We start from the raw sequence: 21,289 nt of genomic DNA, 5'->3' as shown, positions 1-21,289 counted from the left end.
CAGGCTGAAAATGCACGATTTGCCTTGTATTTGCAAACCATAACTTTAAATGCGTTTTACTCAAAATGACATTTTTTTGCAGTAAATGTTAACTCATTTGTTTATTTCTTGTCCGAATTGGCTAAAAATTGGAATGCATGCTGGTACAATGGTATTGCATCAAACTATGAGAGCTTTTTTAAAATTTTATTTCTTGACCATTTTATTGAAAAAAAAGTGTATAAATATTTTCGCACACAAGTAACTTTCAAAAAAAAAATTTTTTTTTTCGGAAAGTGACATTTTAGAGAAAAAAGCTCTCATAGGTATTTGCATATAAGGTAGATCTAGCACTTCATAACATTTCTTGTTGCCATATGGTGCTGGTAGTGAGAAACAGTATTTTGTATTAGCATGTCAAAAAATAATTATTGAAATATTGTCTGTGTTTGAAGGAAGCTCATTGCATTAAATTAAACTTTTATTTCATGAGACTTGCATATTCAGATGCGTCTTTTCATGCCCTTTTCAGAAATATTATATGGTATGTGGGGGTTCCCACAATAGTTAGCTTATCTGAGGCAAGCTTCTCAGTCATCAGCGAATATTGGGATTTCATTAGAGGTGTCCCGTTAAGTTAGTTTCTCCTACAGTATATTTCTCCCAGAAATCAAGGTCTCAGTGATGAGAGAGCTTCAAAGAGGAGTTTGCCAAGTTTCCGTGTATAGCATAATTGAAAAAAATGCATTAACTTAGAGGGAAACTATTTTGAAGGCGACAATTTGTAGTTTATGAAAAAAAATCATGTTAAATTTATAATAACAGTCCCATTATTTTGTCATACCTTGTATAGGCTACGTCGGTTATCAGTCTTTTTTGAGTGCACCGCATGGAGGTAAAGCACACTAACAAAGTGCGCCAGCTAACTAACAGTCCGTCTCGATAGCTCAGTTGGTTAACGCGTGGCTTCGTGAAGCTTCAAGATCAAGCGACGCTGGTTCGACTCTCGAGGTGTGCGCTTGAGCAAAGTATTCAAAGGAATGTTCTCCATTCAGCGGCACCTAGTGAATGGAACTGTTTCCCTACAACACTTCAACAATTGGAAACTTCACTCTGCCAATCTAGGTACGGTAACCGGTCCTGTGAAAAGCCTCTACAGTCTGCAAAACTACCAGGAATAACCTATCAAGACTTTGTTAGTCCGAGGATAAATATTTAAAACCAACCAAGGTTAGGAAACAGTATTTTAATCAAGTCAAATTAATTGCCTCGCACCGACTAGTGTTTAATCAAGGTTGTTTTATATATCCATACCGCATTATACCGCATTATACCGCATTTACTATCCATACCGCAAAGCCGTTGCAGCAATAATAACGAGGAAGAAAAGCCACGATCCATCGGCAAATATTTGCTCTGATGTTAGCACAGACTAATTACGAAATTGTCCACGCAATAGCGTGATCAATTAATCTATTTTTCCATGCAGTAGATACAGGAGCGAACACTCAAATCTGAAAAGCGGTTTTGGTCTAACTTTTCGTACAGAAATAGGGATAGCAATCTTCTTACCTGTGCCATTTCAGTTTTTGAGTTTAAACAAACATTAGCGGGATTAGCCTGTTTATTTTGAAATTCGTGTTTCGGGTTATTTCACTAAATATTCGTGGTTAGGAAAATCACTATATGGTAGACTAATCATTCTTAATTTATCCTGCAAAGCAGACTATTGTTTACAAACCAAAATTTGCTTTTTCAAAGCGTAGGCCTATACCAGTACTGCATATGAAATTGGTTGCCTGACCATTGACCACCCATTTCCAAGAGGGATCACGAATATTGTGCTAGTTCCTAATACAAGAAGAATATATTTTATTACAATGTATTGATCGATAAATGTAATGTCTATAGTTGGGGCAATATATGGTTTGACCCCAAAAAAATTGCAACAAAAGGTTTTTCAACTGATTTGATTAATATTGGGTGTCAGTATTGACATATTCAAAATCTTAAGCGATCCAACTTCCGGAAAGTGGTTATTTTCAAGATGGCCGCCAAACCATTAAAATAACAGTAAATTGACCATAACTCGATCATTATATGATTAAAACATGTAGTTTTGGTTCTATATCTAGGTTTTTATACCCTGTAAAGTCAATGAGACAATTCTCAGAATTGTTGAATTATCTGATAGCCTATAAATTCAATATGGCAATCCAAGATGGCCTCCAAACCAATAAAATAACAGTAAATTGACCATAACTCGGTCATCATATGACCAAAACATGTAGTTTTGGTGTCTATACCTAGGTGTTTATACCCTGTGAAGTCAATAAGACCATTATCAGATTTATTGAATTATCTGATAGCCTGTAAATTCAAGATGGCCGCCAAGCCAATAAAATAACAGTAAATTGACCATAACTCGGTCATCATATGACTAAAACATGTAGTTTTGGTGTCTATATCTAGGTTTTTATACCCTGTGAAGTCAATGAGACCATTCTCAGAATTGGTGAATTATCTGATAGCCTATAAATTCAATATGGCAATCCAAGATGGCCTCCAAACCAATAAAATAACAGAAAATTGACCATAACTCGGTCATCATATGACCAAAACATGCAGTTTTGGTGTCTATTCCTAGGTGTTTATACCGGTAGCCACTTTAACAAGTCGAAATTCTGCCACTGAAATTGATTAGAATGAAACCGCCAACCAATCATAAGCTACGGTTTAGGTGACGTAAAAATGGCGAAAAAACGATGATAGAAAGCAAATTAAGTGATGGATTTTTTGTCAGCTGGTTGGCTTAGGGGTTAGAGTTCGGGCTAGAAAGCAGTCATTTCATTGACGTGGGTTCGATTCCCACTACTGCTATTGCTCTTTTTCTTCTGTAATTACCAAATAAAGTTCAAAACAAGCATTTACTCTCTGGATGAGTGCGAAAAGGATCACAATTGGACGGTAGCCTCTTATAACATGTTCTGATTGGTTGGCGGTTTCATTCTAATCAATTTCAGTGGCAGAATTTCGACTTGTTAAAGTGGCTACCGTTTATACCCTGTGAAGTCAATGAGACCATTCTCAGAATTATTGAATTATCTGATAGCCTATAAATTCAATATGGCAATCCAAGATGGCTGCCAAAACAATTAATAATGAACAATAACAATGTAGGCCTATTGGTTATAGAAAAAAAAACGGTGAATTTCTATATATATTTGAGTAAACTAAGCAGGCATAAAGAGTTCATACGATGTGGTCATGTACAGTAGACTCTTGACATAATCAGCGTAAAGAAAGCATATGGATCAAGTATTACTAAAGCTCATCGCTGTCACTCTTGATGCCATCGTCTGTAACTATGTGATTGCTGTATGGGTTGACACATGAACCAGTTTGACATGGTCTACATTCAGCATGGCATGGTAGCCCATATCTCCGGCAACTACAGTGAGGTGGACACGATTCGCAATTGCAGTGTATCATTTTCAGTAGGTTGTCCGGGGCAGCTTTCATGTCCGTCATGATTGGAACCATCTGATTATTGTCTACTGTCCATCCCCAGTCTAGAGCATCCACACCATCGTCAGTAGCCTACCCATCCAGACCATAATCTGGTAGTAAACTCTGAGGCAGTGGAATTTGGTAGAGGATGGTGTAGGTGGCAAACGTTCAGGGTGAACAAAGGACTTGGATGTTGTAATTTTCTTGACCAATGTATTGCAGCGCTGTGTTTCCAGGTTACTACTTCCATCGTTGCCAAACATATCGGTCATAGCTTTGTTTCCAAGATCCTTAATCAAACAGATGATCTCTCCATGCAGGAAGTGATGAAGCACAAGCTCAGTACATGCCAACCCGTCTTGTTTGAAGCTAGACATTTTTTTCGAGAAGCCGATAAGCCTCAAATAGCTACCGCCATCACAGAACATGCCAGCAGTGTGACGTCAGGCGATTATGAAGTAGTGAAAAAATCTGCTCCGAAAACCGATCACTACGTTCTTGATAGGGGGGTTCTTGTTGCATCGAGTGCTATGGAAAGCTGGAGACAGTTGTGGGTCTATTGTACAGTCGTATGCAGATTATACCATTCGTCATTATCGCTTAGCAACGGTGGTCTTTGATGGATATGGTGGTCCGTCTTTCAAAGACAATACCTATCAAAGACGCGGCATGAACGTCCACCGGGTTGTTCACTTTACTGCAGACACCAAGTTCATTAGAAAGAAGGAGCAGTTCTTGTCTCGAGCTTCCAGCAGTGGCCGAGTAGTTAGCGCGTTGGGCTCGCAGTCGAGAGCCTGCATGTTCGACTCCAGCCACCCGCACTTGCTGTTGTTTCTCTGGGCAAGAAACTGCGGTGGTCGAATAAATTTGTGGCAGAATACGGTGCGATACTGATGAGCTCAGCCTCATGGGCGAAACACGTGTCTATCGCTGTCAATTCTTGCTACAAATCGGCTGCCGAGAAACATATTGTTGATTGGATGGTCTGAATGGCTAGCGTGGAAGCTACACCGTTATGGTTGGCGAATCGCAGCTGCTCGCTGTACTAGTGAGTGCTCAGCCTTGTGCTGATAGCCGGGAAGAACGCCCCTTTCTTCACAAACTTTACGATAATTGCCTCTACCCAGTGATCAATTTCGAGTAATGGGTAGTACTAAATTTAAGTCAAAAGTAGAGTAGACAACCGGAAACAGACATTGCCGTCGGCTGCAGCGTGGGTCAGGTGTACGTCGTACACCGATGCATAGCGCTCAAGTCCGCTTTCCCGCAATGCAGGATAAAGATAATAAAACAAACAAACAACAAGCAAGGATTAATTTCTCTAATTTCTGCTCAACTGAGGAATAAAAGCTGCAATGTGATCAACGCACCAGGTGATGCAGATGTTGACATCGTCAAGACGGCAGATGGACAGCCCTCATTGACATAGTACGACTTTAATTGGTGAAGGCACGGCTCTTTTAATATTGTTACTATACTATGCTAACACAGACCCACACATTAAAGACCTTTACTTCCGCTCCGACAAAGCTTACTCAACCAAGACACACGACATCAGCAAACTGAAGGCAATCACCGGACCAGACATAGCCTATGCTCATTGCTCACAGCTCCTCTTCATTCATACATTCACCGGTTGTGATTCAACGTCAAGGATATTTGGTATCGTGTCCACCTCACTGTAGTTGCCGGAGATATGGGCTACCATGCCATGCTAGATGTGGACCATGCCAAACTGGTTCATGTGTCAACCCATACAGCAATCACATAGTTACAGACGATGACATCAAGAGTGACAGCGATGAGCTTTAGTAATACTTGATGCATATGCTTTCTTTACGCTGATTATGTCAAGAGTCTACTGTACATAACCACATCGTATGAACTCTTTATGCTTGCTTAGTTTACTCAAATATATATAGAAATTCACCGGGTTTTTTAATAACCAATACATTGTTATTGTTCATTATTAATTGTTTTGGCAGCCATCTTGGATTGCCATATTGAATTTATAGGCTATCAGATAAGTTAACAATTCTGAGAATGGTCTCATTGACTTCACAGGGTATAAAAACCTAAATATAGACACCAAAACTGCATGTTTTGGTCATATGATGACCGAGTTATGGTCAATTTACTGTCATTTTATTGGTTTAGCGGCCATCTTGGATTGCCATATTAAATTTATAGGCTATCAGATAATTCAACAATTCTGAGAATGGTCTCATTGACTTCACAGGGTATAAAAACCTAGATATAGACACCAAAACTGCATGTTTTGGTCATATGATGACCGAGTTATGGTCAATTTTCTGTTATTTTATTGGTTTGGCGGCCATCTTGGATTGCCATATTGAATTTATAGGCTATCAGATAATTCAACAATTCTGAGAATGGTCTCATTGACTTCACAGGGTATAAAAACCTAGATATAGACACCAAAACTACATGTTTTAGTCATATGATGACCGAGTTATGGTCAATTTACTGTTATTTTATTGGTTTGGAGGCCATCTTGGATTGCCATATTGAATTTATAGGCTATCAGATAATTCAACAATTCTGAGAATGGTCTCATTGACATCACAGGGTATGAACACCTAGATATAGAAACCAAAACTACATGTTTTAATCATATGATGACCGAGTTATGGTCAATTTACTGTTATTTTAATGGTTTGGCGGCCATCTTGGAAGCCATCTTGAAAATAACCACTTTCCGGAAGTTGGATCGCTTAAGATTTTGAATATGTCAATACTGACACCCAATATTAATCAAATCAGTTGAAAAACCTTTTGTTGCAATTTTTTTGGGGCAAGGTCATATATTGTCATATATTGCCCTAACTACTACGCTCAAACAGTCAAAAACATGATAACCTACTATATTTTGTTTTTACATTATAGATTAAACTAAATTCTTATTTTATTGTTTGGTGACTGACGAAGTGGGTTCGGTACCAGGAAAGGGGCCCGGTACTTTACCATATGACGGCTGAAACGGCTGTTTTAACCTCTGATGGCAATTTCCTTGATCTGATTATATTAAGACAGGGTTGTCCAAACTTTATGGGACGCGGGACGCATTCGGCAAGGAAATTAGATCGCGGGCCGCAGTTGACATTTTTCCTCTTATACACTGTCTCACCGTACCAGATGTAAAGTAAAACACGTACATGTGTAAATGAATCTTTATATTTATCATAAAAACATATTAGGGAATAGATTAAAGAAGCTAAGATGTGAATACTACGAATAAGAGAGTTTTGGAAATTTTAAGCAACGTCAGTAGACCAGGAAACCTTAAAAATAACTGACAAGTATGAATAAGAATAAACCATAAATTTATTCGTAAAAAATATTTAAGGAAGTATGTAAAACGGTACAGTTTACTTAAAATTCAGTGAGATGGGTGTGCCTGTATTTTGGAAGCCAGCTCCTTTGTGTCAATGTCAACTGAGGTTAAGGCTAAACGAAGGCAGGCTTCGAGAGATGTTTGTTTAAGTAGATTCCTCTCTTTGGATTTAATCGACTTCATTGCGGAAAATGCTGCTTCACAAAGGTAGGTACTGCCAAACATTGACAGCAAGTGCAATCCAAAACGGCGTAAATTAGGATAATGCTCTTCAGAAAGAAGAGGCCAAAATTGAGTGATTGGCAGTGTAGCTTTGCTTAATAAAAACTGGTCACTTTGCAAGTCACACAATTCAAGCTGCAAATCGTCATCGGCTTCTGATATAGTTATAGTCAGCGGAGCATTGAATACATTGAAGTTTTTCTCAAGGTGCCGGAAATCTTGAAATCGCTTGTTGAAGTCTTCAATCAGGGTATCAGGGTATCATACTTGGTTGTTATGTCACTTATATGCGGATTTTTATAAATTTACCATTTTAAGGTTGTTTTTCTAGGGTCGGCTTATATGCGAGGATATACGGTAATTTTTAAAAGTTTTCTAGAAGAGGCGGCGGGCCGCATTGAAGGAGGTCGCGGGCCGCATGCGGCCCGCGGGCCAGGCTTTGGACAACCCTGTATTAAGATATTGAAAATGTTTGAAGTCGCGGGGAATCTTTTAAATCCGGGCCCCCTATAAGATTGATGGCCCGGGTCCAAAAGTACCACCTAGAACCCTCTGTCAATGCCCCTGATTAAGGTTATAATGTTTAATATCTTTTCAGGTATTACCGATTTATTGTTTTTGCATATTTTTCAGGGCTTTCTGATGATCTCCCTTTTTGGGTGAAACAGGCTGTAGAGGTTTTCAAATTGTTTGTCTGAAACTACATCTTTGTGTTTTAAATAAACTAAATTTTAGCCAATGATGTTCTCAATCTTGTAACCAGTTTTTAAAACACTAAGTTTTCGTTATACCTAACAGGCACAATGAATAGCGTAAGTTATATGTGAAACAAAACGTAATTACGGAATGTTTTAATGGTAAATGGAGAAATAAATAACATACCACTTTAAAAAAAAATTATCGTAAAATAATATTAGAACATACGATTGCTTTGACAATGCATTTTAATTACGATTATCTCATGTCCGATGTGCGTTACACCACAACGTTACACCTGATTGAAAACCACCGGTGTATGTGAAGCCTTGAAGAGGTTGTCCATTTTACAATACTTTCATAACAAAAATACTTGACATGATAATTTCTCTGGCGTTCGAAAAGTGTTCACATGCTTTTATTTCAAGAACATCAACTTTTTCCATTTCTTGAAGTTCCCGCACAACCGCATCGAAACGAGACCTGTATCCCTCAACAGTGCTGTTACGCACGGACACAATAAATATACCGCTTTGCTTAAGCACATTAATCACTCCCTGCAATGAATATTTACCGTTAGGTTTAAATTTATTTGCTCTTTTTTCGTTAATCCACTTATAGTCGTTTGAGTTCCAACCCACATCCTTTCGAACGTCAGGGAGACCTTTTTGCCGCTTAGCAAGCTACCAAACTAACATTTGACTTAGTGCAGTGCTTCCCAACCTTTTTCAGTTCGCGACCCACTTTTAATGCAAGTTTTATTGTGCGACCCACAATGAGATATGACATCTTTATTATGGCAATATGGCATTTTTACAACTGCCGTACGCACTGATAGTTAATGCGACACAACACATCTAATTGTTACATATTTGTTACATGGTTGTATAATTGTTACGTAATGATAATGCAATAATTTCCCGATCTAATAGAAAACAGGGTGCACAATTCATGAAAATAGAAAGTCAACAAATGAAGTGAAGATAAGAGTAGCGATGGCGGGGCGCATTACTGTTCAAGACCAAACTGCGGCTTGTGAGATCCATAGTAATGTCGGTATTTTTTAGATAATTTTAACATTCAGTAAATTTAGAAATGCTTTGCTACCCACCTGAAATAGCTTTGCGACCCACCACTGGGTCGCGACCCACCGGTTGGGAAGCACTGACTTAGTGGACGTTTAATTAATTCGAAGGCTTAAACTTATTTACAGTTTAATTCTAATGTTTTTGAAATAGAAATTTGAAAACAAGTATTGCGATAATTATAATATGTCTCCACACAAAATAAGTAGTCATTGAGAGTGATGGACCGGATGCGACATTTTTTGTAGAAGCCGGAAGCAGGATATTCAAGGAAATGTCACACCGGCCGGGGGTCGTATCTACTTCACACAATCAATGTTTCAATGCCGACTGCCAAAGTTGGTAGTAGGCTACACCACTTTAAGTGGTTCCGGCGCAGAAAATCCACCGTAGATCCGGTCACACTTTGACTCAAGACATCGAGGACTGCTTTGAGACAAAAAAGAAAGCTGGCGCTCTCCGTCTAGATCTCACAGCTACCTATGAAACTGTATGGCTCCGTGGCCTTACTTGCAAGCTGCTTCGCCTGCTTCCTGACCGACACATGGTCCATATGATCATGGAACTTGTCAGGAATCGAAGCTTCACCCTTTCCACCGGAAACTCACGGCGAAGCAGACTGAAACGCCTGACAAACGGCGTCCCACAGAAATCGATCATGGCTCTACTTTTTTTCAACATCTAAACCCACGACCTGCCAACCACGGTCTACGCAAAATACGCTTATGCGGACGACCTTGCAATTTCCACTCCACTAAGTCGTGGGAAGGCCTAAAAGACACCTTGATCCAGGACATGAAAACCTTCTCAGCTTATCTCCAGAATTGGCGACTGAAACTCAGTGAAACCAAAACGGTGGCAGTAGCTTTCCATCTAGGCTACACAATCGGGAAGCTGATCGTGAGCTACATGTCCCGAATAATGGAAAGCCTCTGTTCTTCTGCCCCGAACCAAGGAATCTTGTGGTGACATTAGACAGATCGCTCACATTCCACCACCATTTGGTGTCACTGCGCAAAAAAATGACATTCCGCGCTGCGCTACTCAAGTGTCTGGCAGGCTCCAGCTGCGAGGTGATGGCTGACACTTTACGTATAGCAGTGTTGTACGTTGACGGCGTCAACTTTTTGTTGACGCTGAGGCTAGCGCCGTCAGTTTATTTTTTAGTTGACGGAAGTGATTGCCGATTTTAAGCGTCAAGCGCTATGCGTCATTTTTTGTTTTCATGGAAAATCTCGTTTCACAATAAGAGTTTCACAATGTATTCTGGCCAGCGCGACTCATCCGAATTACCCGATTTCGAGTTAGTTGGAATAGCTACCTGGAATGCAAGCGGAAGAAGTTCGCCAAATAGTGATCACTCATATCGTGATCAGTATCGAGAACGAGGGATCAGAGAGAGAAAGAGAAAAATCAATGATATCATCGCGGTGGTTGAAGGTACTTTATTTCAAGAGCTCTATATGCCCTTGAAAAGAGCGATGTTGGTGCAGTGGACCTTGTTAAAAGATTTATATAATTATGCTAAGCCATCACAGCACGCTTGGAACAGTGATACCTTTCCGAGTAAACGTTTTCAAGACTTGTTTTTGAAATACAACACACCAATACCATTCAGCGCTGCTGTGGAACGCATGTTTTCACTTGGAAAGGACATTATGCGTCCCAAACGCAGCAGATTGTCAGACAAACGTTTTGAAATGCTTGTGTTTCTACAAGGAAATAACTAATAAGCTAAAGCAGCTAATTACAATACAGTCTCAAAACATAAAACCTGCTCTTTATTTATAGCTATTGTTAGCCTAAGCTTGGTTGAAATACTTCTGTTTTGTGAGACCCTGGCTAAAATAGCGCTAGAAATTAGCGCTGACGCTGACGCCGTCAATTTCTTTACGAGCTTACGCAGTACTTTACGCCGTAACGTTTTTAGGCAATTCGCGCTGACGCTGACGCCGTCAATTTATTTCATTGACGCGTACAACACTGACGTATAGCAGCCTCAGCCCTTATTGTCTACTTTTCAGCAGAGTACTGTGCACCTGTTTGGTGCCACAGTGCTCACTGCCATAAACAGCGCCCTGAGCACAGTGACCGGATGCCTGCGTCCCACGCCATTGAACAATCTCCGCATTCTCGGTGACATCCAACCTGCTGAGCTTCATCGTGAAGAAGCCACTCTATCTCCTCGCCTACCGGCTTTGGAGCCTAACCATCTTCTCCATTACAAGATCTCTTCTCCTCTAAATGAGCATCTCCGTCGAGTGAAGTCAAGACACCCAATCGTGCCAACTGCTCAACTTCTTATTAACGAAGCTGATAAACATTTCTGCAGCTAATTGAGCGGACCACAAATAGAATTCTGAATGGAAGTCAAGTACCACCAGACCCCATTCGTTCATCCCCGACGCCGACACACGCTCCATCGGCCTGACACTACAAACACAGGCATGGGTGCGCCTCAACCGTCTTCGTATGGACGTCGGGTTCTTCCGCTCAACCATGCACCAATGGGAAATGGCCTCTTCCTTCTCATGTGAATGTGGTGCTGAGGAACAGACTGCAAGCCACATCATCAATAACTGTACCATCCTCAAGCCACCTAAAAGGTCTTCGCGTCTTAGATGATAAAACCAAAGACTGGTTGCTCTCTAGTATCCTTTCAGCATAGTCCAGGAACATCGTGAATCTAGGGTAGTAAACGTATACCCTTGACCCCAGAGACTCACACGACGAAGAAAAAGAATTTCATTTTTTACACCATTCATTTTTTTCGCTACACCATTTCATTTTTTTCTACAAGACAACAATAAAAGGTAAAGACAACTTTCACGGCTTGAAATTAACTAAGTCTTTCTGAAAAGCAGAGAAAGAGAATTATGATTAAGAAGAACATCATTGCGCCTTAGCATTTTTACAGTACCGTAAATGCAGTTGTGCACTATAAAAGGCATCTGATGACAGATTTATATTGATAGATTTCAAAAGCATCTTACTTTCAAAGCTGTGGCCTGAATATGGTTGGGAAGAAATGCGCCGACGCTAATAACCACATCGTACATTTTATCTTTTAAAGGAAGTCTTCCATCTTCATCCACAAAATGACGTAGGATGTTTCTGAAACACAACTCTAATTTTTCAAAAAAGGTAAGTTAGTGGTACGTGGTGTGCATAAAACATGACAGAATTCTTTAAGCAGCTAGGTACCGGTAATGACTGTTCTTTCCACATAATTATAGAAAAACACATGACCGTGTTGCTGCAAATAACCAAAAGAACCGAAATGAGTTCACAACATTCGAAACACAATCCCGGACAAAATGTGTACAAAATGAAAAAAAATTAAAATTATACATAAAAAATAACTTTTTAAAACAAAAATAAAAAGGGGGTTAGGTATAACTTATGATATACGGGTGATGAAGTCCTTCACGCACCATTGCGCAGTTTTTAATCAGAATGAACCAAAACAAATTTGTTGACTGAGGGCTAAAAGTGTTGAAAGTGTTTCAAATTGCTTCTAACAAATTAAAATGCAGAATTGTGCACAGCAGGTTAAAATGTTCTGCATACCGTTGAAAGTACTTTCTGTATATGATTTTGTAAAAATGACTTTTGTGAACAGGACATAAAGACCAGTCATTTGTTGCAATGACGTTGAGTGTTTGATCTGAGGTTATAGTGGGCCCAAATAGTAGGCCTATCTTTTTCAGAACTTAATTAAGATCATGATCAAAAAATCTCAAAATTAAATACAAGATTTTATTTTCTGTTATGATGTTTTTTAGATATGGCAATAATGTTGCAGCCAGGCAGTGCAAGCTCTTGAAGTTTTAATTTTTTTGAAAACATGCTTGACCTGAGATTAAGTTGTTTTTTATCTCCAGCAGCCAGCATGTCCAAGTTAGCATCCAAGACATCAACGACTCCATTAAAATTATGCGTCCTCAAAATTTCTGCCTCAACGGAAGTACCTATTTGAAAAACGTCAATAATTTAAATATTTTCAACCTAACACATGACTATTGCACACCCCTTTGTTTAAAAACGTCACCTCGCATGCATATAAAAGGCATAGACTCCCCAGGGATGTTCCGTAGTTTCATGCTTTTTTGCCGTGTGGTTTGTTTATGACATTGCAATGAACGAAATTTCAAGAAATTATAATTTATTTTTACTGATTGAAGGAAAAAAGACATTACTGTCTCAAGTTTTACACCTGCGAAGGAACCTGAAATCTGGAGTGACATTGCACAGTTTTGCATTTTTTTACTTTTGACAACGTGGTTATAAAAAAAGAATGAAAAGTGTAGTTTTCCAAGTCCAAGTCTGCAACGTAGCCTATGGAAGAATGTTATCGTTACTGGAATAACACTCGAGAACGTCCTACGAAGCGTTTTGCTAGACTACGTGGGAGAAGGTCTGCGGTTGGCAGAAATGCAGACCTCGTCTCGGTCAACTCTCAATACCGAGGGCATGGAGATACTCCATTAAACAGAATGTAAGATCCTTGGCCACCAGCCCTCGCAATACGGAAACAGACGTTAAATCGCGGAGATAGATAGAACACAAAAAGGTTTTGGATACAAACAACGATGAAATGCAGTTTTCAGATCTCCGTAAAAGAAAAACATCATGTTGTGTTATGTCATTGTCAGTTATGAATACAGATTAAAGAAACACAATGGTTTTGTTATTTACACATGTAAACAAAATTTCTTTTGAGTGATTCTTGAAGGGGGTGCGAGAACTGGTCGGTGATTTCAAAGTGATGCATCCAAGGAAAAAGGTTAAGAACCATCAGAGTGTAACATGCTGTCCTGGAGATGGAAACTCACTAAGCCTCTTGATCAAAGCAAAAAAAAATGCATAAATGGTTTGCAAAAGTTATGAAATTGCATAGGCTACATATAGTTTAAACAATGACGAATTGACAAACTTCCAACATGATACGCGGTTGACATATAGGTTGGAAAACTGTATTCTTATTGACGCCACTTCACTCACCTGCACCAATGTCAAGTATAACACTATCTTCCTTGAGATATTTCAGAGCCAGTAACGCTGTTTCAATAGGAACTTTGAATGCTAAGTTGGACATATCTCTATCATATGCCACACTCCATTCGGTATAAGCCTTTTGAGATTGATCAGAAGATTTAGCAAGATGAAGTGCACTCCTTACATTGTACAACGCAATATTTCGATTTATATCTTCCATCTGTAAAAATTCATTATCATTAACAACCTAGGCTGCATGAGTATAGTCTCCACAGTGGCAAGCAGCTGGCTGATGAGAACGTCTGTGTTACATTAACTTGCAATCATGCAGGTGACATGTGTTCAGTGAAGAGCAATCTGAAAAAGTACTTTGTGCCACGTGTGATTCAATATTTACATAGTCACCACAAATTTACCCTAACTTTTCAGCCATAGCCAATAGCCATAGCTTTTCAGCCAAAGCCATAGCCAGCCAATTGAAGCAAGGAAGAAACGTAGCTACAGTAGGGGAAGGGAAGGTAATTTGATACACTTTTAACATTTTTGCCTGTTAACTGAAAATTACGTGACACAAACTATTGATTTTAAGCTGAAATGAAAGTCTGATTCCTTACACACTTTTTAAAAACATTTTCACTTTTCTCTTTTTGTTAATTTTTTTTAATTGAAATTTTAAAAACGTCACTCAAATGTATCAATTTACCTTCCACGGAAGGTAAATTGATACACCCGGAAGGTAATTTGATACAGTAAAACTAATACAGAAATCCCCTCTGACAGCAAAGCAATAAATGAAAATTTAATATGTGGTTGGCGTGCTTGGGTGCAAAGATGACTGTTGAGGCCTATGTGTGCGGCGAAACTTATGCAGTGGGATGGACATGGGAAGGATCATTGGCTGGAGTTCTTATTCAAGAGGGGTGCTTTGCGCTGTTCTCATTTTTTGACAGCAGATAGCGTGTAGGCTTATGAAAGCCTATATAATAGTTGTTTCCCAAAGTAGCAGGTCTTCTTAATAAGGAATAACTTACTTAAATCAACTAGATCAATGACAACATTTATTACAGTCACAAAAAAGAATTTAATAGACTGTATCAATTTACCTTCTCCACATGTATCAATTTACCTTTTTTTTAAAAAGTTATAAAATTCTGATTTTTGTATGCTTGGATGCACATTGCAGAAAAAATGTGAGATGCCCTTGAAGCCTTATCAATGAGCTGTCAAATGAGTTTGGTTTCATCTTTCAGGAACTTTTCTTTAATTTTCCAGACGAAAATAATCATGAGTTAAAAATTTTACGAAAATAATCAAAAAACACACTTTTACGATTTTATGCCATAAAAGCACGAGTTAGCTGCATGGTGCAATTTTTGTAGGCATTATTTTCACAGATCTTCCACCTAATGACAATATTTTTGACCAATATTTTTGTACATTTCTGTAGGGGAGGTGTGTTAAATTACCTTCCGTATCAAATTACTTTCCCTTCCCCTAACTACAGACAACTGCTTTCATCATTTCATCAACTACAGTTTGTGGTAGCCCACTGCTGAGCAAAGGTCTTCCTCTTTTCTTGCCAATCCAGTCGATCGTGTGTTTTATTGTACCAGTTTGTTGTTCCACATTCTTTCTCAATCTCGTCTCTTCATCTCATTTTTAGCTATCTTCGTTTGCGTTTGTTTTCCTAGGGAGTCCAAGTTGTTAATTTGATAGTCTATCTGTTGTCATGATGTCTATGCCCATGACGATATTAGTTTTTGATGGTTATCACAATATCTCGTAATTTTGTTTCATTTCGACTCCATTCAGCAGTTTATTTGTCTCACCATGTTAAACCAATTTTAATTCGTTCGTGTGCTCTTTGCATTGACCTTAGTGTAAGAGTTAACTTTTTGTAAGTTTTCAAGTTTCCGAGCGATATTTAACAGTTGGAAGAACACAATCATTTGTCGTAAACTTGTTTTTTGAGAGAAAGGGTCAGTTTTGACTTAGATATTGAACTTGCCCTGTTGAAGGCTTGCCAACCAAGTGATATTCTTCTTGTTATTTCATTTTTTTTGCTGGAGTTAGTTGTAATTGTTTGACCAGAGTAAATATATTGATCAACTCTTTCGATTGTTATTCCATCAAGTGTAGCAAGTTATTCCATCAAGTGTAGGAGGGGGGGGGGGGAAGAACAAGAACCTTCTCGTGGTCCCTCCCGTCAGTACCATATCTTCTAAAAAGAAAGATATGCGAAGCGAAGCTTGTCACACCCGAGCAAACCAGGCCCGAGTTCAGCGCAGGGTGGATAAGGAAACGCCCTTCTCAGGGCGCGGCAGCTCCTCTGTCGAAAAGTACCGACGACCCACCGTCCTGCAGCTGAACACCGAGGACATTACGGCCAGCAAGCTCAGCATTATCGAGTACCTGGCCACAAAACATCAGGCCCTCGTTATTCTCCTCCAGGAGACCCACTGCACATCTGTGGATAAGTTAGTATTACCCAACTTCACACTGGCAGGCCCAACCATCAGCAGGAAACACGACCTCGCCACGTTTGTCCATGAGCAACTGAGCTGGACGCCAATAGACCAGTCCAATGCCCAATCGGAGATAGAGTGGCTGTGCATAGACATATCAGGCTACCACATCATCAATATCTATAAGCCACCACCCTCACGCTTAAAGTGCCTCTGACAGGAAAATAAATTCGCTAAATTTACCTAAGATACCAAAGAGATGACACTAACAAACTTCCCTGACCAGCAAATCGTAAAAAATATCAACAGGCTACTAAGTTACACGCTTGTAAACTTTCGTTCACTTTCGGCGAATCCGGCACTCATTCAATTGCGAAAATAAAAACGGCAACACCGCTGTGACGTCACCATGGGTGGGAAGGATACCTTCTTTCTTTGTGGTGAGTTGGTAAGGTATGGTACAACCCGGGACTAGGTACAACTACTGCAAAGCGTCAATGTGTGGGGCTCTGTTGGTCTGAAGAATGTGCAAAATGAGAATTACCGAAATGAAAAAGTCAACTTATTATTACTATCAGGTTTAGATCAAATATGTTGAGTTTATTTTTATCAAACAACATCTCAATTCAATTGAAATTGCAGTTTTTCTAAACTCTTGTAGGGCTACAATTTTGATAATTTTTTATTTGTCCTAATCTGGCTATAGCCGTTTGCAGTGTAACAGCAGTATCTCACAAACAGTACCCTTAATTTATGGTTGAGGTAATGCCTGAAAATTGCTGTTTATGTGACAATGTCGTGACAAAGACGTGTGCTATCTTTTCGCGCTTTCAAACAAAACAAGGTGCTGAGAAGAAAATAGTCAAAGTTTTCTTCCAGTGTTCGAAAGTGGGATGGGCCATACAAAACTAGTCGTATATGTTCTCTTCACTTCATTGGAGATGATTTTGTTAACACGACCAACCCGATTTGGATCTTCTCAGCAATGAGTGGCGTGCTGGGAACTCTAGGTAGTGCGTTTGCCACAAGTGCGAGTCTATGCCCCAGCCCAATGAATGTGTATGTTGCCATGAAGTGCCACAGACGAAAGAACTTTTGAAGAAAGACAAGAAAGAAGCATCTATCTGTGTTACCAATTTGACAGATTTTGAGGCACACTTCCATCCTGCAGTTCTGGGTACTTTTTTTTATGAGGAGCAGGAAGAACTGGAGAAAAAGCAATAAACCGAAAGGAGAAAACGGAGACCCATCAAAAGAGTAAGGATGTTACATTAGGCTAAAAATACCCTAAACGCTAAAGAATGCACACTAAAAGAAGTGATTTTATTTCCTTGCAGGCAGTATCAGTAATTAGTCGCTTACAGGCATGTATTGGAGTGGATACTACAAGGTGATGCTCTCGGAAGCAACAATCGGATTCTTCTTCGTCGTATGAGCTGTTCTTCTGGACTATATGTTTGGGCATGATGTCATCAGCCACTCGACAGTCTCGTCATCCAGGGCCTTCAGTCCAGGCGCTCCATGTGGTGGTTGATGGATTGGGCAGTCATGGACGACATGATCTACTGTCTGGTGTGTGGCGCCACACTCGCATCCCGGTGAGGGAGCCAGGCCCCATTTGCACATGTCTGAACGAAAGCGACCGACGCCGGTTCGTAGGCGGGCCGGACCCACGCAAGTCTTGCGAGGGACATTCCCGGAGGGTGGGGATCGACGTCGGATAGATCCCCACCCTCCGGGAATGTCCCTCGCAAGACTTGCGTGGGTCCGGCTTAACCGCCTACGAACGTGGTGACAATCGGATTGTGCTGCCGTCATGCATTGTTTGGCGAATCCGAAACAATTTTCCAAGTCCAGATGGCCGTTACACCGGATTTCAATGGCCAACTAAAGGCACATTATGAGAGAGAGAGAGAGAGAGAGAGAGACTTTTATTTATTTATGAATAGTGATGAATGATGATGAATTAAATATGAATGATGATTCGTACGATTTCTTCATTTTTCACTTCAAGTATATTTTAGGTTTTGTAGGAACGTATCCAGTAGAGTTTTATTAAACTGCAAAAAACAATAAATCTTTGAAAAAAGCAACCGCTTGTACCAACTCCGACCAAACTGTGATCCACCAATTACATCTAGAAAGCATTTGTTTTATCCGTCGCTAACGACGCCCACCCAGGATGACGTAACACCACCAAAGTCGTCCCAGAGCAGTGAAATATAGAGTTTCGCCAGTGGTGGCGCTGCGAAGCAGTCGTTTTGTATAAATTTCGCCTTAACCAGTCGAGCTTCGAGGTTAAGATTAAAAAGTTCGCTAAGCATAATTCTGCGCAAGGAAATGCTTAGAAAAGTTACTATACTTGGGTCCAACCTGTCAGGGGCACTTTAACACCAACAGCCATCTCAGTGTTTCCTCAACCCAGCCTTTATGCTGGCGCCTTTAATTATCACCACGTTGACTGGGGCTACAATACCACCAATACTGACGGAGATAGCCTGGCCTCATGGTCAGCCAATAATAACCTCACCCTACTGCAAGATCCAAAGGGTGCAGCGAGCTTCCTCTCTCTCCGCTCTCAACCAATGAGAACGTCTGTGTTACATTAACTTGCAATCATGCAGGTGCAGGCCCGGATTTAGGGGGGGAGGGCAGAGGGGGCAGGTGCCCCGGGCCCCCCTACGTGGAAAACATGTGATTTTGTGTTATAATTTTTCCTTTCAGCCTTTAAAGTTTCTGCAAATTGCTGTGCAGTACTGGATTAATGCTACTGTAGTTGTAGAGGTGATTTTTCGCGCCGTAGGTGCGAAAATTTTTTTTGCACGGGGGCCCCCCGATCTAAAAGTGCCCCGGGACCCCATTAGCTAAATCTGGCCCTATGCAGGTGACATGTGTTCAATGAAGAGCAATCTGAAAAAGTACTTTGTGCCACGTGTGATTCAATGTTTACATAGTCACCACAAATTTACCCTAACTTTTCAGCCGTAGCCTATTTGAAGCAAGGAAGAAACGTAGCTACAATAACTACAGACAACTGCTTTCATCGTTTCATCAATTACAGTTTGTGGTAGCCCACTGCTGAGCAAAGGCCTTCCCCTTTTCTTGCCAATCCAGTCGATCGTGTGTTTTATTGTACCAGTTTGTTGTTCCATATTCTTTCTCAATCTCGTCTCTCCATCTCATTTTAGATATGTTCGTTTTCCAGGGTGTCCAGTTTGTTAGTTTGATTATCCATCTGTTGTCGTGATGTCTTTCTATATGACCTGGAGACCTGCCCATGACGATATTAGTTTTTGATAGTTATCACAATATCCCGTAATTTTGTTTCATTTCGACTCCATTCAGCAGTTTTTCGTCTCACCATGTTAAACCAATTTGTAATTCGTTCGTGTGCTCTTTGCATTGATCTTAGTGTAAGAGTTAACTTTTTGTAAGGTTCCAAGTTTCCGCGCGATATGTAACAGTTGGAAGAATACAATCATTTGTCGAAGACTTGTTTTATGAGAGAAAGGAGCAGTTTTGAGTGACCTATCTACAGGGGCGCCGGAACGGTTTTTGACTGAGGGGGCAGGATTATGAAAAAAAGGCACTTTTGTTGCTGAAAGGCCAATTTTTTTAAAAGTTTTAAGACCTAAGTATAGCGATAATGCTCATCCATCGAGTAATGATACAAGCATAGTGGCGTACGCAGGATTTTCTCAAGGGGGGAGGGGCATTGAAAATGCTTTGGAATCAAAACAAAAAATATTAAAAAACGTCCATTTGCTAATAATAGCCGATAGGTTACTGGCATAGGTACTCAGCCAGTGGCGCCGCCAGACCTTCAACCATGGGGGGGGGGCAAAATATTGACAGTGCAAGACAGTGGCGTAGTCAGGAATTTTGAAAGGGGGGTGTTGACGGCCTACGGGCGAAGCTCGATGGCGTGTTCGCCGAAGGCGACACTTAGCGGTGGGGGGTCTGGGGAGCTTCCCTGAGAAAATTTTGAAAAATTACTTTCTGTTTGGTGCATTCTGAGAGCATTTTCAACAAAATTGTGGGTATGAATATTCCTGTAAAATGGTGCTGTCCGGTGGCATAGCAAAAGAATAAGATCATGGTTTCTTCGGCATTTTTCGGAAATAAAGCTAAGTCTCTATGTTTTCTTGTTGCTAATTCCAGGCTGAGATATTTGAATGTTTGGTGTTGGCAAAACTCGCTCTTTTAATGCAATTCGTTTAAAATTAGGCAAACTTTGTTTTAGAGATATAGGTTGATTGCTTTTTTTTGCGAGATTATTACAGTTTTATTATTTATCAATTTTCTCCTTGGTTGATCCAAAAAGCAATCTTATTCCGGTAAGTCACTAACTTTTATGCTTTAAACGGTTAAAAGTCAACCCAAAGTTTAGAAAATGTAACGTCATAGACGTCATACATCTTGAGGAGTATCAAACAAAAAGCTTTGAGACAATGAAGTTACTTTGTTTTTGATATATTCAAGTTTTGTATAACGAATAGCTGTTTAGACGTTAATCTAGATTCAGGGGTCACCAACCTTTTTTGCATGCGGGCCACTTTAGTACTAAGGAGAGCTGTGGCCAGGGCCGTAGCCAGACCGCAGAGCAAGGGGGGGGGGCAACTTTTTGTTAGGGGGGGCCGAAAAAATTTAAATGATTTTGGCATTTTAACCTTTTAAATACCGGTATCCAAAAAAATTGCAATATATCAGATTAGTGTTAAGACCAACACTGGTCTCTTATTTTATCCGCTAGTTAAATCACGGCAACCATATTACAATGACCAACATAACACAGCAATTGTTGACTTGTTGTATAAATAGCGGTACTTGTTATGAGCAAAAACTTTAACTGGCTCGAAGCAGCTAGTGCCGAGGATTTTGATATACAGTATATGATTACATTCCGCCTATACACCCGTGAGCTAGTCTATTGCAATTGCAGTCGTGGATGTTTGGATGCAAACCGTCTCACAAATAAG

General features: G+C 40.0%; 1 protein-coding gene across 1 annotated transcript; it reads right to left on the bottom strand.

Annotated features, from left to right (window-relative positions):
* Window positions 1-7,908: 7,908 nt before the first annotated feature.
* On the bottom strand, window positions 7,909-14,051 carry LOC145779845 (uncharacterized). The gene is made up of 4 exons (XM_082591505.1): window positions 13,852-14,051; window positions 12,704-12,818; window positions 11,841-11,961; window positions 7,909-8,319 (listed from the first exon to the last, which is right to left on the bottom strand). Exons 1-4 carry the CDS (start codon window positions 13,943-13,945, stop codon window positions 8,110-8,112), a joined length of 540 nt encoding a protein of 179 aa, XP_082447631.1. The 5' UTR covers window positions 13,946-14,051; the 3' UTR covers window positions 7,909-8,109.
* Between the last annotated feature and the right edge of the window lie 7,238 nt (window positions 14,052-21,289).

The sequence above is a fragment of the Aplidium turbinatum genome, chromosome 1 (genome assembly GCF_918807975.1).
Source record: "Aplidium turbinatum chromosome 1, kaAplTurb1.1, whole genome shotgun sequence".
Lineage (NCBI taxonomy): Eukaryota > Metazoa > Chordata > Ascidiacea > Aplousobranchia > Polyclinidae > Aplidium > Aplidium turbinatum.
The sequence above is the reverse complement of the archived record's forward strand: the minus strand, read 5'-3'. Positions and strand labels throughout refer to the sequence as shown.